Here is a 24,363-nt window from a genome sequence, read left to right as displayed (position 1 = left end):
ATAAACAATGAGTGAGCCAGAACACTGCAGATGTAGGATCCAACATGAGCAAGATGGAGAGTATGTATGGAGGTGCCAACCACGTACTGTGGTCCAGTTAAGCTACCTGGACTACCACCTACCCCCTATCACCAGGAACTGTGCGAATGTGCCTGTAACCAGTTGTACCACAGGTAGCTGTGTATGGGGTATAAGGAGATGGGGGTTTGAATGTGATTTTGTTTCCAGTTTATCCTACAAAGCCATAAGTATCCTGTAGGCAGTAGAACGCCATGATCATGTCTGTTCTTTGGGGGCAGTTGTATGAAGAAAAGAGGGAAGAAATTGGAGGCACAAACACCAGTGGAGTTGAGACATGTGGAGAGTTTGCATGGGGTTCTGGTGGGAGCATAATGAAGAGAGGAGTGGGGAATAAGTGAGATAGGATACAGGTCATCAGTAGGAACGCCTGGCTTGGGAAGAGTGGGGCACAAGTTCACACACTGCAGTTTGTTTGGCATCATCTGGAATTTTTTTCACATGTGTCGAATACTAACTATGTGCCAAGCATCATATAACATGTTTTACAGGCATTGGTCTACTCCTTGCTCAATCCACCATGTCGAGACCTGCATTAGAGTATGCGGGTGGAGAGAGAAGCTGATTCATCTTGTGTCATAGAAGCACAGGCTTTATATTGCATATTAGGAAGAGCATGCATGACTGCACTGGGAAGGCATTAAGTGACTGTCATAGAAATGAATTTTTTAAGGAATGAAATTGTGTTGAAAATTCGCAAAAACATTGTTGCAGTTTTGGACAACAAATAGGATGAGTTATGCAAAGAAGGGATAGAGATCAAAGATTCAAGTCTAAGTAATTAGGAGCACATGATTCAGATGGGAAACTCAGAAGAACCTGATCTGGTGTGAAGCATAACGTATTTGTTTTTTACTTAATGAGCTTGAAATCCTAGAGGGTTAACAAGAACCTCACAGAAGAGCTGAATTAGAGCTGTAAGTCTTCATAGATATCATGTATCATGTAACTTCTTAGGACTTCTTTTACTGAAGGAGGATCTAAACACATAGAAGAAAAAGTATTTTTAGACTCAGGATGTTACTAACAGTGTTGAGCAGAGCAAAATAAGTTGTCAAGATTTCCACCAGTTTCCCAGGAAAAGGGATAGAGATGAAGACTAAGGAGGAAGCCTAGTCAAAGTCAGATTTTGCATGAGGGAATCAGGATCCAAGATAAAAAAAAACAGTAAGTAACCACCTTATCTTAAGATAAGGATTTTTTTTTTTCAAAAAAAAAAGCAGGAAATAATTATAGGGAGAAACCAAATAGAACTGTATTGAACTAATAATGCTTTCCTCCTGTAAAGAAGCACCACCTATTACTTTGGGGAATCCTAAGATTTGGCCTCCTTGAGGCAAAATATGGCTGATCAAAAATTGCATCACACTGACTCCTGATTTATGAATAAGATGTAGCTTTCTCAATACCAAGAATGAGAGACCTAGAAGCTATTATGAACCATGAAGTTGCCAAAGGCCATCACAGGTAAAATGCTGGTTGGGCTTCTGGGAAAGGTGAAGCCAAGTGACAAGGCAAGCAAACAGCTGTAAAGCAGAGCGGGTACTAAAGACACATTGACAGCAACTCTGCACCAATTCCTATGAATTAACTCTTTTAATACTGACAGGAATCCATTCAAGTAGTCTTCTCCACCCAGCTCAATACAAGTGAGGAAACTAGGCAAAGAAGGTTTAAATGACTTCTCAAATTCTATCAAGAGTGTGTCTCAGAGACTTGTATCAGGGAATCTTACCCTGGAGTCGTTGCCCTTAGGGTTATTATGGCAACCACCAGAAAGACACAGACTTTCAACAAGTGATTGCTAATGTTTAGCAAGACAGCTAGAAAAGCAGCTAAGGAATCTTAAATGTGTAATTTTTTTTTATAGGGCTCCAGAATTAGCACCCAGTTTAAGAAGAGGTTTTGTTTTCCATCCAAGTTCGACTTTGTAATTTCATAGTATCACAAACTAGGTCATCTTACATGGATGCGTCTCAGCAATCTTTGCAATATATGTTCTGAACAGCTGAGACCCAATCTAAGACCCAGTCATCAAGCGATCATTATGAAGAGACATATTCTTGATTGACATGTTGTAAGATTTTTTAAAAAAAAGATCTCCCCACTATCCTATTTTAATTGATTTTTTTTTTGTTAACATGAATTGGTTGTACATTTGACTTATTTAAAATCATTTATCATGTGCCTTTTTAGGTGGACCACTCTATATGACTTTCATGCTTAAAAACCATTTTTTATTCAAGTGTCTTACAACCATCATAGGAAAGGAGTTCTAGTATATTCCCCACTTTAAAATGATAGAAATACACACAAGAAAAAAGTACGCAATTTAATCAGGACCCCAGCTTCACAGTTCTTATAATGGCATGAACATAAATGTGTTGAGACAAATAGAACAGTGCTCCAAAGATCTCTCTGAATCAAACTTGAAGTTCTAAAAATGTATAACAGGAGTCTATAAAAGGGACTCAATTTCTCTATATCAGAAAAGCATGATCCTTTAAATTCATATCAGACCCAAAAAATTCACACTCATTTTTAAAAATTGCATAACTAGTAATACACAAGATTTTTAAACATAATTTATTAAAAATAATTCTGGGAAATTGTATTTTTGACTGAGTAGTAATGAAACTTTTGAAAAGATAGATGGTTACTGAATAACTATCCAATGCTAATTTTGAAAAATAATTGTTATAAGCCAACCTTGTACATTCAAGGCAGGCACATTATTAACAATATTAAATATTAGAAATATATTTAGAATGTCCATATATTTGCACACATAAAGAATTCAATGAAGTAAGCCATAAATCTGAAATTTGCTTGGCTATTAAGTTTAATTTTGTCTTATTGTTTTAAAATTTAAGTTGTCTGGCTCATTTGTATATTTGCTAAAAACTGTAACTGTGTAATATTAAAAAAAAAAAACCTTTACAAACAGATAGGACTAACCATCTTATCTTAAAAACAAAACAAAACAAAACAAAAAACTGCAAAATTGTCATCCTAGAGAACTTTCAAGATCCCTGTATTTTGAAGCTTATTTCAAACAATCAACACTATTTGGCATTTATAAACTGTATCCTTGCTTTAAAGATATGAACTATAACTGTGCTACTGCACACTAAATATCCTCATCCCAATCTAATTACACCAGTCCTTTTGTTAACATAGAATGTTGCATCTAAAACATCATAACATAGTTCTACAGTTTCAATGGCAAAATTCTTTGTTGAGGAGGTAATGAAGCAATCACCGAGATATTCAAAACAATAAAGTTAACACATTGATTTTCAGAAAAAAAAGAATACATATGCTTACATAAAACAAAAAGAATTCACTTTATACAAAAGGAAAAATAGAGACAACTTTGAAAAATATCTGGATTCTCTAACCTAAGTAGAAGTTTTTGAAAAAAATAGAAGACAAATAGGAGAGAGAGAGAGAGAGAGAGAGACAGACAGACATACCACTGGGCATTTCAAAGACAAAAAAACTGCAAGAGCAAAAACATTCTGAAAGCACTTTTGAAACAAATTTCACGAACAGAGTTGGTAACAGGGAAATTATAGACTCAGTATAAGATTCTACATGGAATAAAATCTAAAAGTGAGCTCCACCAAAATGGAATTGTAATAACAATCAATATCTAGTTAGAAAACTCCCTGCCCATTACGAAGAAAGGTCATGCTACAAAATAAAGCAAGATAAAGTGTATACACTTTAGAATGTTTAGAAAAACAACAGTTTCCAAGCACCACACAAATAACTAAGTAATTAATTAACCAGAGATAATATTCTCTACATTCTTCTATTAGGTTATTTTTCAAGTGGTCTTTAAATACAGATTTGAATTAATTAAATTTTATTGCATTATGAATTGGCTGTTGTCATTATACCCAAATGTAAACAATAAAGCAAGTTTCCTGTTTGTAAATAAATGTACTTGGGAGCATGTAATTAAAAACTACACGGAAGTCCAAACAATTGTGTACTTATTTGGTTTCCCGTAAATATGCATTTGGCCAAAGAGATTGTGCAAAATAAACAGAGAAAAGTTCCAAACATAACATCTTCTGTTTTGAAAAATCCTCGTTTGTAACTAAAAGGAAGAGGAACACAAATTAAAAGATGATAAGCCACTGGCTTTGGTTGACTTATGAGACCATGTTCATCTCTTTATGCATGCTTCTGCTAGTGTCCTAAATTTGGGCTCCAAATGATCCAAAAATTCAAGCCCATCTTCGTCTTGTCGATCACTGCAACAGCCCACAGAACCAGCTGACGATCCTTTTCCTTCATAGTTATACGTAAGGACATAGTCTTGAGCGTGCTTGTGACTGTCATCCTGATTACACTGATGCACTTTCTGTCAAGGGGAAAAACACAACACATTTTATTATTATTATTTTAAACACCAAAACGTACTAACATAAAAATAATTGCTTTGATTTACCTTTCATTGTTTAATTTTTAATCAGAGTGTGTCCTCTAATGGATTCCTACATATAAAAAATGCACATGATTGGTCCGTATGATCAAGAATCACACTATCAATTCAGTATATAGCAAGTTTCTATTTGTCACACACAAGGCAGCAAGTAACTAGTGTTCATTTTAGGTAATCAGACATTTCCCCTTTCAAATATGATGGCGAAAAGTGAAAATGCATGTATTAAACTGAACCCACATGGATATGAGCTCAGATATCCACAGACAGGCTCAGTGATGAAGCACATGGGTATTGTCTTGTACTACACTTCTGGATTCTAAGACATGAGTTGTCAGATGTGAAATGTTAGCACAAAGTCTTGAGAAAATAATTTAAATATCATCACATCTGATTTCATGAAGAATAATAAAACCCAAACAACATCTGAGGAAAAGTAAATAACTACTCAAATCGGAACATAACTAAATCAGAATTAAGAAGAAACTACTTCCAATGAGCAGATTCATAATTAAATAAAAACAGAGATAGAAATAAACATAAAATCTTTATCATTATAAAGTTTAAGGGAAATTAAAATAGATTTGTAGAACACCTAGGGAAACTCACATCTCCAAGTCGGGGCTGAGTGAAACTGTGCCACTCGGAGTAAGTGTATCTGCAGTTGTCCACCTCCACGTGTCCTCCCCTGCAGGAATCCAGCGTGTGATGATGCCCAACCCCCCGGCAGGAGTCCAGGGTCTGGTGTCCTTTCACCATTTCGATGGTCTCCTGCCCTCCATTTTTGACTCCGGATCCCACGGTGCCACAAATTCCCTGACCAGAAGCACCCACAGCTTGGGTTGTGAAGCCATTTGTGGAATACTGAAATGAAAACAATTTGCATTGGGGAAATTACAGAAAAGAATAATAATAACAACACACACACACACACACACACACAAAAGACAAAGAAAAATCAACATCATTACTGAAATTTGCCTTGATTTGTTTTGTGTCCTAGAAAGTAGTAAGCTCTCTGGGGACAGAAACTAAGCCTGTTTTGTCAATCCCGAGCATCTGACTATTACAATCCCAATATTAAATTTAGGGTCTTATCATAAGAAACAAGTTGCAGCTGTCAGTGGCACGTGGACAAATTGGAAAGCTTGATGTATAATTCCTTCTTTAAAAGCTTCTTATATTGCACAACTTCAGTTGTTACCTGCTTCCTGCATCTCACAAACCCAAAGCATTACTACAGTCTCATATACATTTGCTTTCATAGTTAAATTATGAAATGTTACTTTCATAGGTAAATCCATCCCCTTTTATCTGACAAGGGGGAAACAGAAATAATAATCAGCCTTTTTGTTCAGCAATTCCGTTCACTTCAACTGAATAAAAAGAATAATGTTGCTGTGAGAATCTTAGCTGTAATAATGTATTCTTGCAATCCACATAAATGCAAATAATAAACCAAGCAGGGAAGATACCAAGAACATCAAAGCTCTGGCCACTAATGTAATTTAAGTTTTATTTCTTTCAATCCCTCCTTAAATACCTCAGGCTTTTATTTTCCAAATTTTTTCTGCTCTGATCATTAATTATGCTTTATGTAAGGAATTTACTTGCTCCTCTTCCACATATTGGGCTAGAAAAAAGTCAGAGAAATGTTTGTCACTTGCTAGCACTGCTCTTTTGGACATTCAACCTCAGGCTCTTCTCTAACCCACATTAGAGCCAGAAAAAAAATCCATTAAACTTCTTCCCACAATGATCAAAGCTTGTAGCAATTTTATTGCTGTTGCCAGAAAAAAATTTAAAACAATTACCCTGGCGATCTGTGACTAATTAAATGCAACATGTTTACAGCAGAAGCAGTAATTTAAATAGATGCAGAAAACTAGGCCTAACACTGAAACCATGAAACATCTGAAGTAGAAAGTACTAATGACATGCTAAAGGATTTTTACTATAAACTAGCACTATGTGGCCAAATCAAAATACCATGTGTCCCCAGAGGAATCAGTCATTTTTATCTGTTCCATGAGGGAGATGACATTTTATGGTAAATTACCTGATCTCAAAAGAACTTTGCTCAGAAAAGATCTTTCTAGAAAGAATCTACATTATACACTAATTCATCCTTTGTATTTATTTAAGACAAATGACTTACCACTTTGTCATCTCCAGGAGCTTCCGTGTTCGACACAATGAGGTTCTGCTGGGCTAAATCATCAGGCAGTTCTTTTGGTTGTTTGTTTATCACAGAAGTCCCACAGACTAATGTAAATAGTATACCTGGAGAAAGAAAGAAAGAACTCTACTTAAGTCTATCATAAGATAATGTGAAAGTATGAATTTACAATGATTCATACGCAAAATAAATCATAACTTTCTAGAGCATATAAGTGAGACTGCTTATGTCAAAGCAGTATACAAAAGTTTGCTCTAAATACATGTGGCAAGTGCATGCCACATGCTGTTATGTCTACACTGAAAGTTATGTCTATGCTAATTGAGGAGACTCCAGAGCTCCACATAAGTGCACTTAAAATATTCACTACAAATATTTATGTGTTAAATAGAAACAATCAGCTATAGGTGAGAGTGCCGGTTATAAGAATGTGTCTTGGAAGTTACCTTAGAGACTGTTATTGAAATTCAAGAAAGGACTTACAAAATAGCAATGCTATGCCCAACAATATTGCCAGGATGGCCCACGTTCCAAGTTTTACTTCTCCGTTGCCAGTCCTTCCACTTGTGCGAAAGGTGCAGTCATTTTCGGTAATGCAGTTACATATAACAACATTCAGTGAAGTGACTGCAGAGAAGCCAAGTCTATCTGTAACCTGAATTGGTACTACATAGGACCCAAATGGAGGATCATTCTGATAAGAAAGACTTGCCGCTGTATCTGAGGAAGAAATAAAACCAAACATTATAGAACATCACTGATTTGTCCTGGGCAAAAATAACTATTTATCAGACAGTTATCATATTTCCCTACAAATGGATATTCAATGGGATAGCACAACTGCTAGCAGACTGTAAATGTGAATGGTCTGAATAGTTCTAACCTACAGCCATTGCATATTGCACATAAAAGTTGGTCTTGAAATAATATATTTTATCTGTTCATAAACAAATCCTTTTATCATAACTAAGGGGCGTAAGAGGTTGGTTTTTATCATATTTGTAAAATATTCAATTAAACCAGTCAGTGCATATTTCCTTTCATATGAGATTTATCAGAAAGGAATGATCTGAAATTCTGGGTATCTCCCTTTATTTTTTCTCATATACTGTGCCGAGTAAACACACACACTTGTGATTTATTATCAGAGACAGATCCTAACAACTTAGAACACACCTGACTTTGAACATATTAATAGGTCATAGGTCAAACTGCTAGAACTGCATCTCCTAAAGGACACTGGGTCCACCTGCACAGATTTTTGTTTTGACCTTTTTTTTTTTTTTGTTAGATCAAAGGTAGGAAGAGGTCTAGACCACAAGCCCAGTTTTGGATTCAGAACGAAAGACATGATACTAAATATGGTTGTCACATGCCAAAGGACAATCCCTTGCTCACTTAAATGCCCAATTGGACATTCTGATTTTTTTGTGTGCGGTGTTTGAGGCTCTAAATGTAAATTGGATGTTTAGGTGAGAAAATTATTAATATTTTAAGATAAACCATGGTTAACTTGTCAAGTTTATTATACAAGGAATAATAAAAATAATAAGACAAACAAAACCAAAACTAATGATTCACAGTGTGCTATGGTCTATTTCATTCATGATCTCATTTACTTTCTGAAATAATCCCACTTTACACATGAGTAAATTGATACTCAAACAAAATAAACAGTATTTTCAGATTTACAGAACTAATAAATGGTGAGGCCAGCATTTGACCATATGACTTCAAAGTCTTTTCTTGGTGTTTCTTAACTTGTTGTTTCCCTGGTTTGGGATGAACTCACAGACCAGTAACTCTTTAAAATAATATAATTTGAGGGCTTAGAGTGTAGCTCAGGGGTATAAAACTTGCCCAGGATGTGCAAAGCATTGAGTTCAATACTCAGAACTACAAAACAAAACAAAACCCACAAAGTTTTGGACATACTTCTGCCAAAGTATGTATATGTGTGTGTGTGTGTGTGTGTGTGTATGAATATATTTTGGGGGCAGGGTACTGTGGGTTAAACCCAGGGGTGCTTTACCACTGAGCTACATCCCAGCCCTTTTTATTTTTTACTTTGAGATGATCTGCTAAGTTGCTGAAGTTCTCACTAAGTTGCTGAGGCTGGTTTTGAACTTGTGATCTTTCTGCCTCAGCCTCCTGAATTGTTACAATCACTGGTATGCGACACTGCACCCAGCAAGTAGGGATATATATTTTTAAAATTATCATTTCCTATCAACATTATTTAAAACAATGATGTTATGACACCAAATGAATAGAAAAGTCAAAAATCTAAGAATAAGGTTAACTCTTCTTAAGAAAGAATACACACAAAATGGAATATTGTTTTAAAGCAATCTTGTAAGTTCACAAGACAGACTTCAAGACACAGTCAGTAGCTTACTTACTTTTACAGGTCCTTCTTTTCCTTTCCCTATCCCATTCCACTTTACATTTTCTCACCTTTCTTTTCTAATTTGTCCTAATAGGAATGTGAGAGTCAGTCACTGAAAAGGTGGGATTTAGCGATGGTCAAGGATATTTTAAAGCAAACTTCACTGAATTTACAGAGGTTCTTGAGTAATAAAAACTAGCAGAGCATGACATTGCAGCCAGAATTAGACAGGCAGATAGATAGGCAAGGGTCAGATCCAGAGAATGGAGGGATTGAACTGTTAATTCCTTCAGAGCTCTTCCTCCACCCTTATCAAGATAACCTGACCCTGCTCCAACCTGTTGCTAAGGTAACCTCTCCCAGGGATCATCCCTCCTACAGGGAGTTGTAAATTAGTCCCCTTCCTGCCCAGATCACTTCACCTTGGCCCCTCCAGCCCATCTGCTTCTCACCTAGTCACCTAGTCACCTATGCAGGAAGGAGAGAAATAAGGGGAAGGGAGCAGGAGAACAAAGGAAGCCTAGGACATATAAAAAGGCCAAACTCTCTCACTTCTGCAGATACCAGGATACGAGCTATGGCCCTGTTCTCCCTCCCAGAAGAAATCTATGTTACCCCTTTTTAAATAAACCCTCTTTTATATGTTTGCCTTAGCATGTTTCTCTAATATTATACTTCAACAAGTGAGGGAGCAGGACTCGTCCCTGATAACCAGCAGTACCAACATCATGGTCCACAGGCAGGTAAGCAGGAGATGGGGAATTGCGGATGTAGAGAATGACGGGAAGGTGAAAATGGAAAGGTCACCTTCACTTTCACCATTCTTGTCACCAAAGACCATTATGGGCTGAAGTCTAAAGTAAAGACTGGGAACCAAGTTGAGGAAGGATCCCAAGAAAAACAACAGACACAAAATGGTCAGGAGTCAACACAGGCATAGACAGGAGTGATGGCATGGGGGACACTGTCTGGGCACCAGATCCCTATGAAATTCAGGACTGCCATCAGTGTCTTCTGTGAGTATCCCTTTTACTCAAATTCATATCCCTTTGGGCTGCCTCGTCCACCAATGGAGCAATGACAGAGAACGGGGAATCAACATGGAACCACTGTGAAAGGACCTGAGCTCAGACTCCCCATAGGATCAGCTCAGCTGTTACTGGTCTGCGCTGTACCTCCATTTCTCCTTTTCCCAGTCCTTCCTTTCACAGCTGATTTCAAGCAAATTTCTTAATACATATTCTGCTTGAGTGACTGCCTCAGACTCCACTTCCTAGAGGACGAATATGCAAAAGAGAGGGATTCCCTTATAATGTAAGGTATGATTGTCATGTAAAGAATCTATGTGGATGGGTTCTTAGAGTGGGAAATGCAAACTCATGAAACTTTGCCTAAAGAAACTCTGGCATAGAATTACAGGCAGACACTAGAGAGGCCTAGAGCCCGCCCAAAATGAGAACTGCGTTATTCTGTTTCATCAAGAAACATCTAGATGACATTGAAAAGAAAAGGGCAACGTTTCAAAACACATACCATTAATTTTCATCAGTCTCCACATTTTCCGTACTTCTGAATCAGAACTCCTAAAACTAAAATCAAATGGTGGGCCATTTATGGGTTCATCAGGATCAACAGCAACAATCTCCGCTGAGGACATAGTAGGTTTGCAGATTACTACTGTCTGCTTAGGTATGTACGGGCCATTATCATTCACATCTTCAAGTATAATCCCCAGTGTCCCTGTACAAGTTCTCCCATCTAGGAAAATCAAAGTAAAAATACATTTTTAATGTTTGAAGTTTTTGCCAAAAAATAATACACTGAAAATTTTTAAATACTTGTTGAGTACCTATAAGTTACTGTCACTAGCACAGCCACAAGCTAAGTCCTCAGGGAACGTTAAAAGAATATTATGGCCAGGTGTAGTATCACAGGAGGCCTTTAATCCCAGCAGCTTGGGAGGCTGAGGCAGGAGGATCACAAGTTCAAAGCAAGCCTCAGCAATTTAGCTTAAGCCCTAAGCAACTCAGCAAGACACTGTCTCTAACTAAAAATATAAAATGGGCTAGGGATCTGGCTCAGTGGTTGAGCTCCCATAAGTTCAATGCCCAGTACTAAAAAAAAAAAAAAAAAAAAAAGGAAAAATAAGAATAAGAATACTATATTCAAGTGGATTGCAGAGAATAACTACTATATTAGGTATGTTCACCCATTCAAGAATTCACTACAATAAAGATAGAAATCTTTATAGAAGTGAGTTTTGATTGGTTTTTAAGAGGAGAAAGGAAAAGAGTATGAACAATAGTACTTCTGGAATGTTTGAAAGCATGGGAAAATTCAAGGAGGTCGGAAAGCATGTTGTACACACCCCTGATCTGGAGAAAATAAAGGAAGAAGCAGAGAGCAGGGAGCAGGAAATTGGGAGTGGAGAAAAGGGCTGGGGATCTTTGAAAACCATACTAGAGAGTATAGATTTCAATATCCATTTTTACAGGAAGCGCTTAAGGTTTTCCAAGAAAAGTTAATGATAGAAGATAAATATTTTGGAGAATAAAACAAAAATAGTATATGAAAATGTTCTAAGAGTGGAAAATCACTTGCAAACTGAAATAATCACCATGGGTGTAGTTTAAGTAATTAATCTATATATTTGGCAAAAACTTACTGAGTAAGTACTCTGTACAAGGCACTACACTGACAAATCTGGAAGATTCAAAGACAAAGCAGAAATAAATCTGGGACACAAATTAGTAAATGACGTTATTAGGTATGAAGTTGAAGAGCATGGGTCAGGAGTCCTGTCTCTCAATCAGTTATTCCTTTTAATTATTAAAGATGCCTTGAACACTGAGACGAAGAAGAGGAAGAAAAAAACCTGAGGCTCTGTCTCATAGGGAGCTATCAACATAGGAAAGCCAGAGGACCAGGCAGTCATAACCAGCGACTGGACCTGCAGTAGTTCCAGTGCCATTGTGGGCCAGGAATACTTGGGACTCCAGATTCAAAACTGGTCCTGAACCATGGGCCAGAAAAAAAGCAGGTACAAGCAACTACAAGACTGCTAGCTGAGATGGGGCACAGTAGAAGAGGAAAAAAAAATAGAAGCAGAAAGCAAACCAAATACTTCCCACTTAATATAAGCCTGCCAATTAAAATTCCCAAAGGAGCAATGTTAAAATCCAACAAAATCACTGTTAGATTAATTCTATGTAAGACTTCTTTGAAGCAGGTATGGTTAGAATCTTCCAAGATTTAAAGAAAATGCATTAATTATTTAAAAAGGAAATTACAGCTCAAATTCCAGTAGAAATAAAATAGCAACATTCATCTAATGGGAATTCTAGAAAAAAAAGAAAAGAATAGCAGAAGAACAATATTTAAGGAGACTAGTCACTGAGTATATTCCAGAATTCATTCAGAGAGAATTGGAATACCTAAATCGTCTTCCAAAATCATGGCTGAATCCTAATTTTGCAAGTGAGAGCATAATAACGTATTTATTATAGTATTATAGTATTTATTATAGTTTTGTCTAATTTTATAACTATATCATTTACTGTGAGGATGATTTATCTTTGTATAATGTGTTTAATCACAATTCTAGCCCCTCAGTATACTGTTAAATTCCTGTAAAAGTTATAATTGCTTTCCAGAAGTGTGCTATGTGGCAATAAGTATGTTCTCCCTGTAATAAACTTTCCCAATAAAATGAAGATTTTAAGAGAAATGAGTAGATAAATTGAAGCTAGTTTTACCAAAGTCATTTTCTCAATTTTTCCTAATTATTTAATATTAATATGTTACAGTTTCAAGTATGTCTGTGACTAAATTGCTTTATAATTACATTTAACCCTGGAAATGCTATTAGAAAGCAGACATGAGTTAATAAATTATAGCAAATCTCTCAATTACTTTATATGTCATTTTGGGAAAAAATTAAAAGTGTCTAGAGTCACTTTTTAAAATGGAAGTATATTGCCAAAGATGTATGTAGCAGGCTTAAAAACACATTTCTTACTTTGATCTGACGCAAGGACGGTAACATTATATACACCACTTGGGATGGCCTCTGCCTCTCTGTCAAGACTTCGGAAAACTGTGATTATTCCTGAATCTTCATTAATGGTGACCCACCCTTTTGGATCACTTATTTTCCTATACCTGTTTAACAACAATGAATTAAAGTCATAAAAAGTATTATAAGTGAAATGACAATAAGTAAATTATAAATCTTTAAAACACAATAAATTTGGAGTGAACAATAGAATGATAAATACCTTATTCCAGTGCTACTTTTTGTATCTGAGTCATATGCTTTGTATCCACTGCTTCTTGTCCCTGCTGGTGCATTTTCTTTGATTCGAACAGTCTGGACTGGAGGGTTGCACTCAGGGCCCTCATCCTGATTTTTCACATTAACAGTAACCGTTGCTGTACTCATGGCGGATCTTGAGCTAGTCTCTCTAGAATATGGAGCTTCATTAACTACTCCAATTTGTAGGGTCACCTTTTGTGTTTCTTCATAATTCAGTGGCTGGCAATTTAAATGTGTCGGAAATCAGATCAAGATATTTAAGAGTTGGCAATGTTGACAAGTAACAATAACTTGTTAAATTTGGAAATACGTAAGTACTATGTTGGATACAGTCATGAGAATGTGAAACATATATCTAAAATCATGGTGGTGGTAAAGAGAGGGGAATTCTTCAACTCATTCAGATTTGAGTGCAATTGACACAAACTAAACAAAAAACTCTTCCTCAACTACAAATTTAGCACAGGCAGTATAACAGGTCTTGGTAATGATTCCAGGAAGAATTTACTAAAATCGATGTTAACAAATAAGAATCCTCCTTTAGTGGTTTCATAATCATAATCAATGGTCATTTACTATACCATTCCCTTTTTGAGGACAGCTTGTCTTACACTGTTGAGATGAATAAAAATTACTTGGACTTGATTTGTGTAGAGAAACTGAGCCAAGCTTTGTAAAATATATTTAGGAGGGGAGATACCAGATATAGAAAGTTTAAGAACATGACCCTTTCTTTTTCTATCTTCCTGCCCTCCACCCCCTTTCTTAAAAACTGGAAGTACCAAGCTTGATAGAAGATTTTATTGTATTTGACCTGATTTGTACTTGTAATGAAAATGAATAAAAGATTTTTTTTCAGGTTTTAGACTTCACAAAAATACATTTTCTTAGGATTAGGGCAAGGGGTGGGTAAGACAGAGACAGGATTCAAAAAGATTTTTCTTTGCTGTTTTGAAAAATAGAAATTAACTCACAAAGTACAGCTAATTTTCATCATTGCAAGGAAAAAATTGCCCTTTTTGGTCCATAAAACTAATTGAGAATAAGTACAAACAGAAAGTTCTATAGATCCACAAGAGAATCATGTTCTAGTTATTAAAAATACAGCAGAAATGTGTATGACTTTGCCCAAGGTCAAAACAGCTCAGATTGCTTTATGTGCTATCTCTGGCTCCTGAATTAGCACTGAGTGCTCCTCAGATATAAAAAATGATATTAGAAAGAAGTCTTAGAAGATGTACATCTTTGAATGGTTTAGGATTCCCATACTGAAACTGGAAGTTACGAATATATTGTATGCTGGATATATATGAACAAACCTACAGACAGCTTCTCTATGGGTCTGACCAGGAGTGACTCATTTGGAAAGTTTACTAAGTGGTGATTTCTTAACCCAGCTACAAGAAAGAGCAGTCTAGAAGAGCTTGACTCTGTTCAATTAGCCTCAAAGCTATGCTAGCTTTTGAATTGTTGAGAGATATTGGTTACAAGGCGGATACTATATCAAATTAATTGAATACATATAAATGGTTTTTTTAAACCATGACTTTATAAAGATCACCACAACTGAATATATATATGTATATGTGTGTGTGTGTGTGTGTGTGTATAGGCATTTACATTTACCTCTGTATGTATGTTATTCCTGCATCTACCATAATTTCTTTGTTCCTATTAAACCCCAATATGCTATTCCATAATATTATAAATTACAAACAACTGATTTACTAATTTATTCTTACCTTAACTACACACAGAACTCCTTCATTGGTTCTGGGATCCGTTGCAATTTTAAAATTTCCATTTTCATTGCCCTTTAAAATGGTATAATTAGCTCTCCAATTAGGAGTATTAATTAAATCCTTATCCTCAACGGTAACACGTAAGATTTCCACATCAATTGTATTTTCTTCCACTGATGCCTCATACTAAAAATAATAAAAAGAAACAAAATATTTCATTAGTTAGCCCTCAGAAAAATAAACCACCATATGAAGAAAGCTATGTTCTTCCAATTTCTTGAGAGTGTTTTTGGAGGTTCTACCAGGGAGCACAGCAACTCCTATACCCTTGACCCAAGACTGGTCCTCCTCTATCTCCTCTATCAGGAAAGGTCATCCCCTTCAACTAAGTGCACAGCAACTTCAGGAGGGATGCACATGGTCAGGGAGGAAGGTGACATCTGCCTAGGCAGTCAGATCAGTCAATCAGTGGGTGACAGATGTCATAGCCAGATCACCTTCACATCCTGTTCTTCCAATTTCTAAAGAACTATGTTGACAACACCAAACTAGTATGTCATTGTGGTACTTCATTTGAAATCATGAGGCACAGATGGAGATGTGCATATTTAACAACACTGTTACATATTTTTCTTATATAAATACCGTATACTTAAAAAATAAATAAATAAATAAATAAATAAATACTGTATACTTACAGAAGTACGGGTAAATGTTGGCAAATTGTCATTCACATCTCCAATATTAATGATACAAGTTGCAGTTGTGTGCAAGCCAAAATATTGACCATCCATATCTTGTACTTTTATTTTCAACTGGTATTTATCAATTAACTGAAAACAAAGAAAGAACTTAATTACTGGGTGAAAACAGCAACATTATAAATGAAATCTTTGTTTATACTCTAAAATTTTCCATTCGTTAATAACCTGTAATTAAGAAAAACTTGAAGGAACTTCAGTTTGTGTAGTGGGGAGGGAGGGATGGGGCTGTGGGAATGGGAAATGGTAGAATGAGACAGACATTATTACCCTATATACATATATGATTACACTACTGGAGTGATGTTGCACCGTGTAAAGCCAGAGGAATGAGAAGCTGTGTATAATATGTCAAAAATGCATTATACTGTCAAATATAACTAATTAGAACAAATTAAAAAAGGAATCTTCTTCACTCTAGTAATTTTCAATTTGTGAAAATTGAGTAATCTCATCTACTTTAATAGGAAATAAACTGATTTTATCATTCTGCAGCAGAAAAAAAGAAGGTCTATAGTTATAAGTACATTTAAAATTGTTTGGCAATTAATCAAAATCTTGCTCTCCTATCAAAGTAGATTCTTACATTAAAAATATATAGAGCAGTGACTTTTACAATAGTTCCGCGATAAACAAAATGAAATGCCCTCTTGTGAGAAAAGATAAGATTTTAGGGATTTACTTTACTTTTTTTAAAAAAGATCATTCAATGAGTATGAAGGTAAAGGTCTGGGGCAATGTAACACGGAACACAGAATCCAGCTATTAGGTTTTTCATCAGATGTTACAAAAGGCTCATGTATTTCCTTAAAGATATGTGCTTCTCCTCATAATGGTTCCATTTATCGTGAGTAATTGAGATACAGAAGGAATAAAACAGCAAGATTATAATAGCTTCTGGACTGGACTGGACTTTAGGAGACTTGGGTTCCGTTCTCAACCCCAAAACACAACATGTGCAATCTTGGGTAGTGGCATATATATCTTTGCCTAGTTTTCTACCATAAATTGATTATAATGATTATTTTCCTACCTAATGTATATCTTTTTCCAAGACAAAGTAATTTGTGAAAATCTATCCACCTAAAATGTTCACCCTTCTTTTACAAAGCCACCTTCTTCCCATAATTTGATACATGTAATTTTCTTGATTTACTCCTCCCTTATAACCTATGTGTAGACTTAAAAAATAAAGGCCTATTTCAACTGAAAAGTTTATAAGCCTTGTGCTACTATGATTTCAAGAGGAATTATATATTTTATTTGCAGTGAACTTAGAAATGTTGGAAATAATAAATTGGCTGATAAAGAAATGAAGTTTTAGCCAGGTGGGGTGGCACATGCCTGTAATCTAGCAACTCAAGAGGTAAAGGCAGGAGGATTTGAATTTAAGGTCAACCTCAGCAACTTGGTGAGACCTTACCTCAAAATAAAAAAGAAAAAAGGGCTGAGGATGTAGCTCAGTAACAAAGCACCCTGGGTTCAATCACCAGTGCCAGAAAGAAAGAAAGAAAGAAAGAAAGAAAGAAAGAAAGAAAGAAAGAAAGAAAGAAAGATGAAGTTTGGTTATCCTAAATACTCGTGATATATTCAGATGGCAGGGAAATTCTGGTGCATTAAAGTTATAGACAACAGATGGAACTGGAATCCTGAAGTCAAAAAGTCATTATAGAGCACTACTGGGTAAACTCAGTGGTAAAAATGCTTTCAAATGATTCTACAAGAAGCATCTATTTAAGGTAAAAGTACTTGTGTGGTTGTTTGACTTGCAAGCTGAACCAGCCATTGTGATTTTTAAAAATTGTTTTGGGAATTTTTTTTCCCCACAGAATATTATTTTTTCATGTGGTTATTTAGAGTATTTGGAAGATACTTTGTCAAATCACTTAACAAATAATTATTTTTTGTAAATGATAAATTAGAGTTTTCAAGCAAAAGTAAGAACCTGGGAAAACTTCTATCAACCATTGAGATAATAATGGAAATCAAGAAGTTATTCCTTTAATATTGTTTAATGAAATACATGAACATTTGGAATATCTATATAATTCTGAACCAATGTTTTCCAAATGACCAATGATAGTAAATATTATACGATAGTGAAGTATCCACTCATAGTACCAGACAGATTAATGGACTTTACTGGAACAAAGTAAAAAAGTTCATTGATGAGACTTCAAAGTCTGCATTGCCAAAAATGTTTAGGTAACAACCATTTATTAAGTTTTGATTTAATACTACAGAACAGACACAATTATCTTCAACTACTATTGAAATGCTCCTCTTTTCTCACTTCATATAATGTCAAATGTTCTTTGTACACTTCTGCTACAACTACCTATTTATTATGACAGAAAGGCGATCGAGAATCCACCTGTCTTATATTAAGCCAAATAGTCAAGATATTTATTGTTTTGGAAAATTTACTTATTTTTATACAAATTTTATCTGTGTTAATATGTAGTATTTTTGTTGTTATTTTAAGTAAGTTAACACATATTTTAAACTATCCTTGGCTTTTAATATTAATGGATTAAAAAGCAATAAATACAACCCACATAAATAAAACGTCTTCAGCATCTTCAACAATACTTAAGAATGTAAAGGGGCCATAGACCAAAAATTTTGAAGATTACTGCTCTCATTCACAAGGGGATAAGGAAATGGAGAGGAAATGAATCTATAGGAAGTTTCAAGAATCAAAAAAATACCAGATAATCACATATTACTATGTTTTGAGATTAAGGAATATAAATTAGCACACAAGACAAATTACTATAAAAATTCAGAAGCATAATGTGGTGGAGAAGTAATAGTTAAATAAGTAAATGTATAATTAAAATAGGGTAGTTACAGTGGAAACAGACAATTTGAAAGTAAAATAGTCAACATACTTTGGAAAGTGATTTGATTGAGAGGGTACAAGTAGAAATCAAATAGAACTTTGAAAATATGACTCCCAGGTAACAACAGAAAATTATGAATAGGTGATTCATTAATATTATTTTAACTAAAAAATATGGGAAAGCGAGGATGTTTAGAAGATGAGTTAAATTTTAGATACATCAAAGAACCTGTGAAACATCAAAATAAGGATTTCTAGCAGTCAATTGGACATGGCAACCTAAAGTTAGAGAGATGAAGTTTTTTTTTCCATCTATGTAAGAAGAAGAACATTGATTAGACCCCTGAAGAGGGCATGAGATAAGAGGAACATCTCTCTCATAGATAACAAATTTCTGCATGTTACCAAACGTTCACTTTTCATATTTGACACTCCCTATTATGTTTAATGCTGTAAGTATTTTTTTATTTGAAATTTTGGTTCATGAAACATTAAATTCATAGGATTAAAAATTAAGATTAAAAATTAGCACTCTGGAAGATTAAAACTTACTTTAAATAACAATTTTCCTAAAAATGGAGGGATAGATCAATGGTAGAGCACTTTCCTGGCTGCATGAGGCCCTGGCTTCAATAATAATAATAATAATAATAATAATAATAATAATAATAATATTTTTTCTAATTTTTTTTTCACATCATGCTTTTAAAAAACACATTTAGGACTGGGGTTGTGGCTCAGTGGTAGAGCATTCGCCTCACACATGTGAGGCACTGGGTTCGATCCTCAGCACCACTAAAAAATAAATAGAAAAAATAAAATGTATAAAAAAAGAGAATATATCTTTAAAAAAAAAAAAACACACTTAGAGATGGTATACAGAGATAACCAGATACAGGTAGAATGTCCTTTTCTGAAATAGTTGGGATGAAAAGTGTTTTGTTTTTCAGATTTTTTTAGATTTTTGGAATATCTGCATACACATGATTTGACAAATTGGTGATAGGACCCACATTAACCCAAAATTCATTTGTATTTCATTTATACATAGCTTGTGCCTGTGGGTTGTTTTTTTTTTTTTTGGTTGTTGTTGTTGTTGTTGAGTTTGTATGTTTGAGGGCACTGGGGATTGACTGACCCTAGGGGCATCTACCACAGAGCTACATCTCCAATCCTTTTTTTATTATTTTATTTTTAGACAAAGTCTCATAAGTTGCTGAGCCTGACCTCAAAATTTGAAAGCCTCCTGCCACACCCTCCCAAATCTCTGGGATTGCAGGTTGGGTGCCACTATAACCTGTTTACTCTGCACATATTACTATGCCTCTGTTTTGATGGTGATCTATCCCATGAGATCAGGTATAGAATTTTCCACTCGTGATCTCTTTTCATTTCTCAAAACAGTGTGAATACTTCAGATGTCAGATCTTCAGATTAGGGAAAATTAAACTGTACTATGAATTACAGTCAAGTAGTACTTGTTAATAATTCTGTTACCTCTCTGTCAAGCTGAGATGACAATGTGGTGATCACACCTGTAGTCGGATGCATAGAGAAGAGTGTGGGTGAGGACGGGAGCTGTTCCAGGATGGAGTACCTCAGGCGTGTGTGCATCGTGTCGGGCTCATCTTTGTCAGTCGCAGACACCTGTCCCACGATGGAACCTAATTGTGAATAAAACAACCTATTTAATTGTCAAAGCTTTCATATAATCAAATTCTTACTGACTTCACTCTTCATATAACTCAAAAAAAATTTGTTTTCTCTGATATGCAAATGCTAAATCACAATAAGAGGGGGTGGCTAGGGAAAAATAGAGGTACTTTGGATTAGGCAGATGGGAATGAAGGGAGGGGAGGGGGTATGGAAGTAGAAAAGATTGTAGAATGAATTGGACATTATTACCCTATGTACATATATGATTGCATGGTCAGTGTGATTCTACAACATGTACAACCAGAAGAATGAGAAGTTATACTCCATTTATGTATGTATATAAATGCACTCTACTGTCATGTTTAACTAATTAGAACAAATTAAAAAAAAAAACAAGCATTGCTACATTGTAGAGTTTGGTAATTAAATCTATTTAATTGTACTTCACGTTTGAATTTATAAGTGTTGATATAACACCTTACAATCTTTGCATTTCTAAACTAAAATATTCTAATTATGTCCTAGCCTTTTTTTTATTTGCAAGCCTATATTCAACCACATGAGCCAGTTTTCTTTGAAAATTGATGGTGCAGTTGGGTCTTTCTAAAGAAAGACTCATTCTGATTTCCAGATAAAATGGACTGTTTTTGCAAGATTGAGAAAACATTTGTATTATTCTCAATGACTTTCATAACCACCCGCAGAATATCATCACTCACTTAACCATTATAGAACACCAGTAGACACCTTTAGGACTATGTCCAATTGCTCAATGACTCATTTTTTGGAGTATGCTCTCTTACAAGCATTTATTTGCCCTACTATAAAAAAAAGGCAAAAAAAACTTTTATTAACTCCTGTTTCTGAGGCACTGTGATTTCCATTCCATTTATGTTATGCTTCATTTAATCTTCACAGTAATCTGGCATACTGAAACCCCATTTTACAGATGAGGAAATTAAGGCTTGTCAAAACTAGGAAGCTTGAGCAAGGACAACTAATGAAAGGTAAAGTAAAATCCCACTCAGTATTCCAACCACCACTATATGCTGCTTTCTAGTGCCCATAGTGAAACTCAGTTCATGAGCTGAAATGCATTAAAATTGTCTTCTATCATCAAAGTGGATACTCACCAACTTTGCAGCTTTCAAGAATCATAAAAGTGTATGTTGTTTCTGTAAAAATCGGGGCATTATCATTTTCATCCTCTACTTTGATTATCAGAGGCAATGGATATTCTGGTGTATAACCATCTGGAGTTGTTGCAAAGGCAGTTAGCTGTGAATTGAGTGAAAATAATACATTTTGTGTGTATGGTGCTGGAGATCAAACCCAGGGCATTGCATATGCTAAATGCATGCTTTACCACTGAGCCTCAGTTCCCCAAATTATTCTCTAAAATAAAGTATGGCTTCAACTTGCTTGGACTTTAATTTGGAGATTGTTCAGAACTGCAATGTTTGTCTCACCATTTGTTACTGATTTTGAATGTGGACATAACTTTAAGGCCAAAAGAGGTTGCTAATTCCTGGGTGAAGTTGAGCACTTGATGCTTAAATTTATCTAATATAGTAACATAGATCATTTTAATTTCCTCACCATTGCTATATTTGTTCATAAGTATAACTTTCTTGTTATTATTTTCAAAAAAGGCTTGAGGATTTTGTTTTGTTTGAAAGTTTTGGGTGCAAGGATTTTAATACAACTTTCTGGGTCTTTCTTAACTTAGATCTTCAGGACTATAAATTCTCCAGGTGGATTTAACTATATATTATCTTATTTTCTACTAATTAAAACCCTATGCATATCAATGTTTATACTTAGATTAGTATTTTCCTAATCATTTTTTAATTTAAAAAGCAAGATTCAGAAACAGAACACATGGATGGCTATAAATTATGTATGGAACATATTCCATTCTTGTGATTCCATAATATGAATTTCAATTCTAATTTTTTTCATAATAGATATCATAGACATAGAGCATCACAAATACTTAGAAGGTCATATCATAGAAATCTTAAACCTAAACACTTAATCCAAAATTTATCTGTCTGGTAGGTTAATTTGATTTTCTGATGAATATTAATTCATCTAAAATAGATGTAAAATAATAAAAAACTGAGTTAAGCAAGAGGACCAGGTCCTGTTGGGAAATAAAACAAGCATGAGGTCAAGTTCTCACACGTGAACTCACATTGCACCACAGGAAAGAGATGCAGAGACTGGAGAAGCCTGAATGAAGCACATTAAGCACTGGCCACACTCCTTACTTGATCCCATGGGTTAACTTTCTCCTATTGCAAAGGTTCTCAGGTATATGTCACTTCTGAGCCTCATTTACCTCCCATGTTACCTCTGTACTATAAAGAGGTTCACGAATCTTTTCTACCAACTCAAGACCTGTTCTCAAAATGATACTTATTTTTTTTCTTTTGAAAGAAAAACAACAAAAATCAAAAACAAAGAGTAAAACCATAATCCCGGGAACAATCTTATAGGATTGTTATGAAAATTCTTATGTTTCAAGTCAATGCTGTGCTATCAGATAAAGCCAGAGTATTAATGACAAATTCACAAAATAGAAAAGGGTAAATGAATTAGAGATGTGAGAAACAATGGCCAAGCTTAGTAACCATTAATATAACACACAAACTTTAAGTTTTACCTCAAAAGATTCATATTGCTCACGATCTACCCGTTGAGTACAGTACAGGTTTCCAGTATCCCTCTCCACATAAAATAAATTTAGAGGTTCTTGGTCAACTCCAGGCCCTTTAATGGAATAGTATATGGTGTAGTTTTGGGCTACGTCAGATTGGACCTAGAGAGTAGATATAATTATGAGACAAGTTTTTATTTCAGCACAACTTTTACCTGTATATTTGTACAATCACATTCTCAATTTTATCACAATAAATATTACCCTCTTTAATTTATGATTATACATCTAAAAGCCTCATGATTGAGAAATTTTAAGAAAAAGGCAAGAGCAAAATGATGTAGTAGAATCTTGGTTTCCAAGAATAACTAATAAATATATTAAGGCTAAATGGTATGTATGTGAATCAATATTTAAAAGTTTTTCCTGTATTAGAAAACAAAATATTCTGAGCATGAAAAATTACTTGGCTATTTTAAAAAGAAAAATAAATTTTTATTATAAGTGACAAAATAATTAAGAAAGTGGGTTTAAAGTATACTATTTCCTTGCTGAGTTTTAGTATTTGTTATTATCTTCCTTATTATAAGAGCTAAGTGAAAAAAATATGTGAAGGAGAATAAAAATGGAATAATATCCAGGTAAGGGTAATATTTGGTCCTTGATTCATAAAAAATTTCTTCCAAGCTGTTTTCATTTTCTCTTTGAGATCTTGACTGTCATTATCTCAGGATGACTAACACAATTATTTCCTAACAAATTTTTCTCAACTTTAATTTGTTCTCCTCTGAGCTGCATTCAGTTTGTTGGTGGGGTATAAAAGAAGAATCTCCCTCACCATTTAAGAAATTAAAGGAAAAGAAACCCAAGTCATAGATTGAGTGATAGTGGCCACTAATAGTGGAAGAAGGGAAGAAGATTGACTGGGGTGTCCACTAAATGTTAAAAAGGAAAAGAGAAAATGTGCATTTGGTGGGTTTTAAGAAATGGACTTGATAATGGAAAGGCAGATGTGTCTTCCTCTTTCGTGGCAATTGCAATTTCATCCTTTATTATGGAAGACACCTGGGAATTTTTCTAGGCTGTGCCCAAGGTCTGTGATTCCTCTGTTGATTAAAAAAAAGAAATCATTAAAGAAAGGTGTTCGAAAGTGCTAGATGGGTTTTATAGTTCGATAGCTAGCCTCTGCATAACTCAAGCTACAAAAAAGTGTATAAAGCTATAAAGAAATATATTTGTATCCATATGCTGAACATGTATACATATCCCCATGCAATCAA

At 34.9% G+C, this 24,363-nt stretch overlaps 1 protein-coding gene across 2 annotated transcripts in view; it reads right to left on the bottom strand.

Moving 5' to 3' along the window:
* Positions 1-2,395: 2,395 nt before the first annotated feature.
* Dsc2 (desmocollin 2) overlaps positions 2,396-24,363 on the bottom strand; it is a 33,389-nt gene continuing 11,421 nt past the window's right edge. Inside the window, exons 5-17 of one of the 2 annotated variants that reach the window (XM_015482462.2) lie at positions 23,090-23,245; positions 21,555-21,699; positions 20,263-20,429; positions 15,858-15,992; positions 15,160-15,345; positions 13,380-13,636; positions 13,121-13,263; positions 10,636-10,860; positions 7,197-7,433; positions 6,693-6,817; positions 5,144-5,398; positions 4,541-4,586; positions 2,396-4,453 (exon numbers count right to left, since the gene is read on the bottom strand). In XM_015482462.2, coding sequence (XP_015337948.1) covers positions 4,551-4,586; positions 5,144-5,398; positions 6,693-6,817; positions 7,197-7,433; positions 10,636-10,860; positions 13,121-13,263; positions 13,380-13,636; positions 15,160-15,345; positions 15,858-15,992; positions 20,263-20,429; positions 21,555-21,699; positions 23,090-23,245 — 2,067 coding nt within the window. In that variant the 3' untranslated portion in view covers positions 2,396-4,453; positions 4,541-4,550. The remainder of the gene's footprint in view (positions 4,454-4,540; positions 4,587-5,143; positions 5,399-6,692; positions 6,818-7,196; positions 7,434-10,635; positions 10,861-13,120; positions 13,264-13,379; positions 13,637-15,159; positions 15,346-15,857; positions 15,993-20,262; positions 20,430-21,554; positions 21,700-23,089; positions 23,246-24,363) is intronic. The other variant, XM_015482461.2, reaches the window with a different exon arrangement.

This window comes from Marmota marmota, unplaced genomic scaffold (assembly GCF_001458135.2).
Source record: "Marmota marmota marmota unplaced genomic scaffold, marMar, whole genome shotgun sequence".
Classification (NCBI taxonomy): Eukaryota; Metazoa; Chordata; class Mammalia; order Rodentia; family Sciuridae; genus Marmota; species Marmota marmota.
This window is presented reverse-complemented; position numbering and strand designations above follow the sequence as displayed.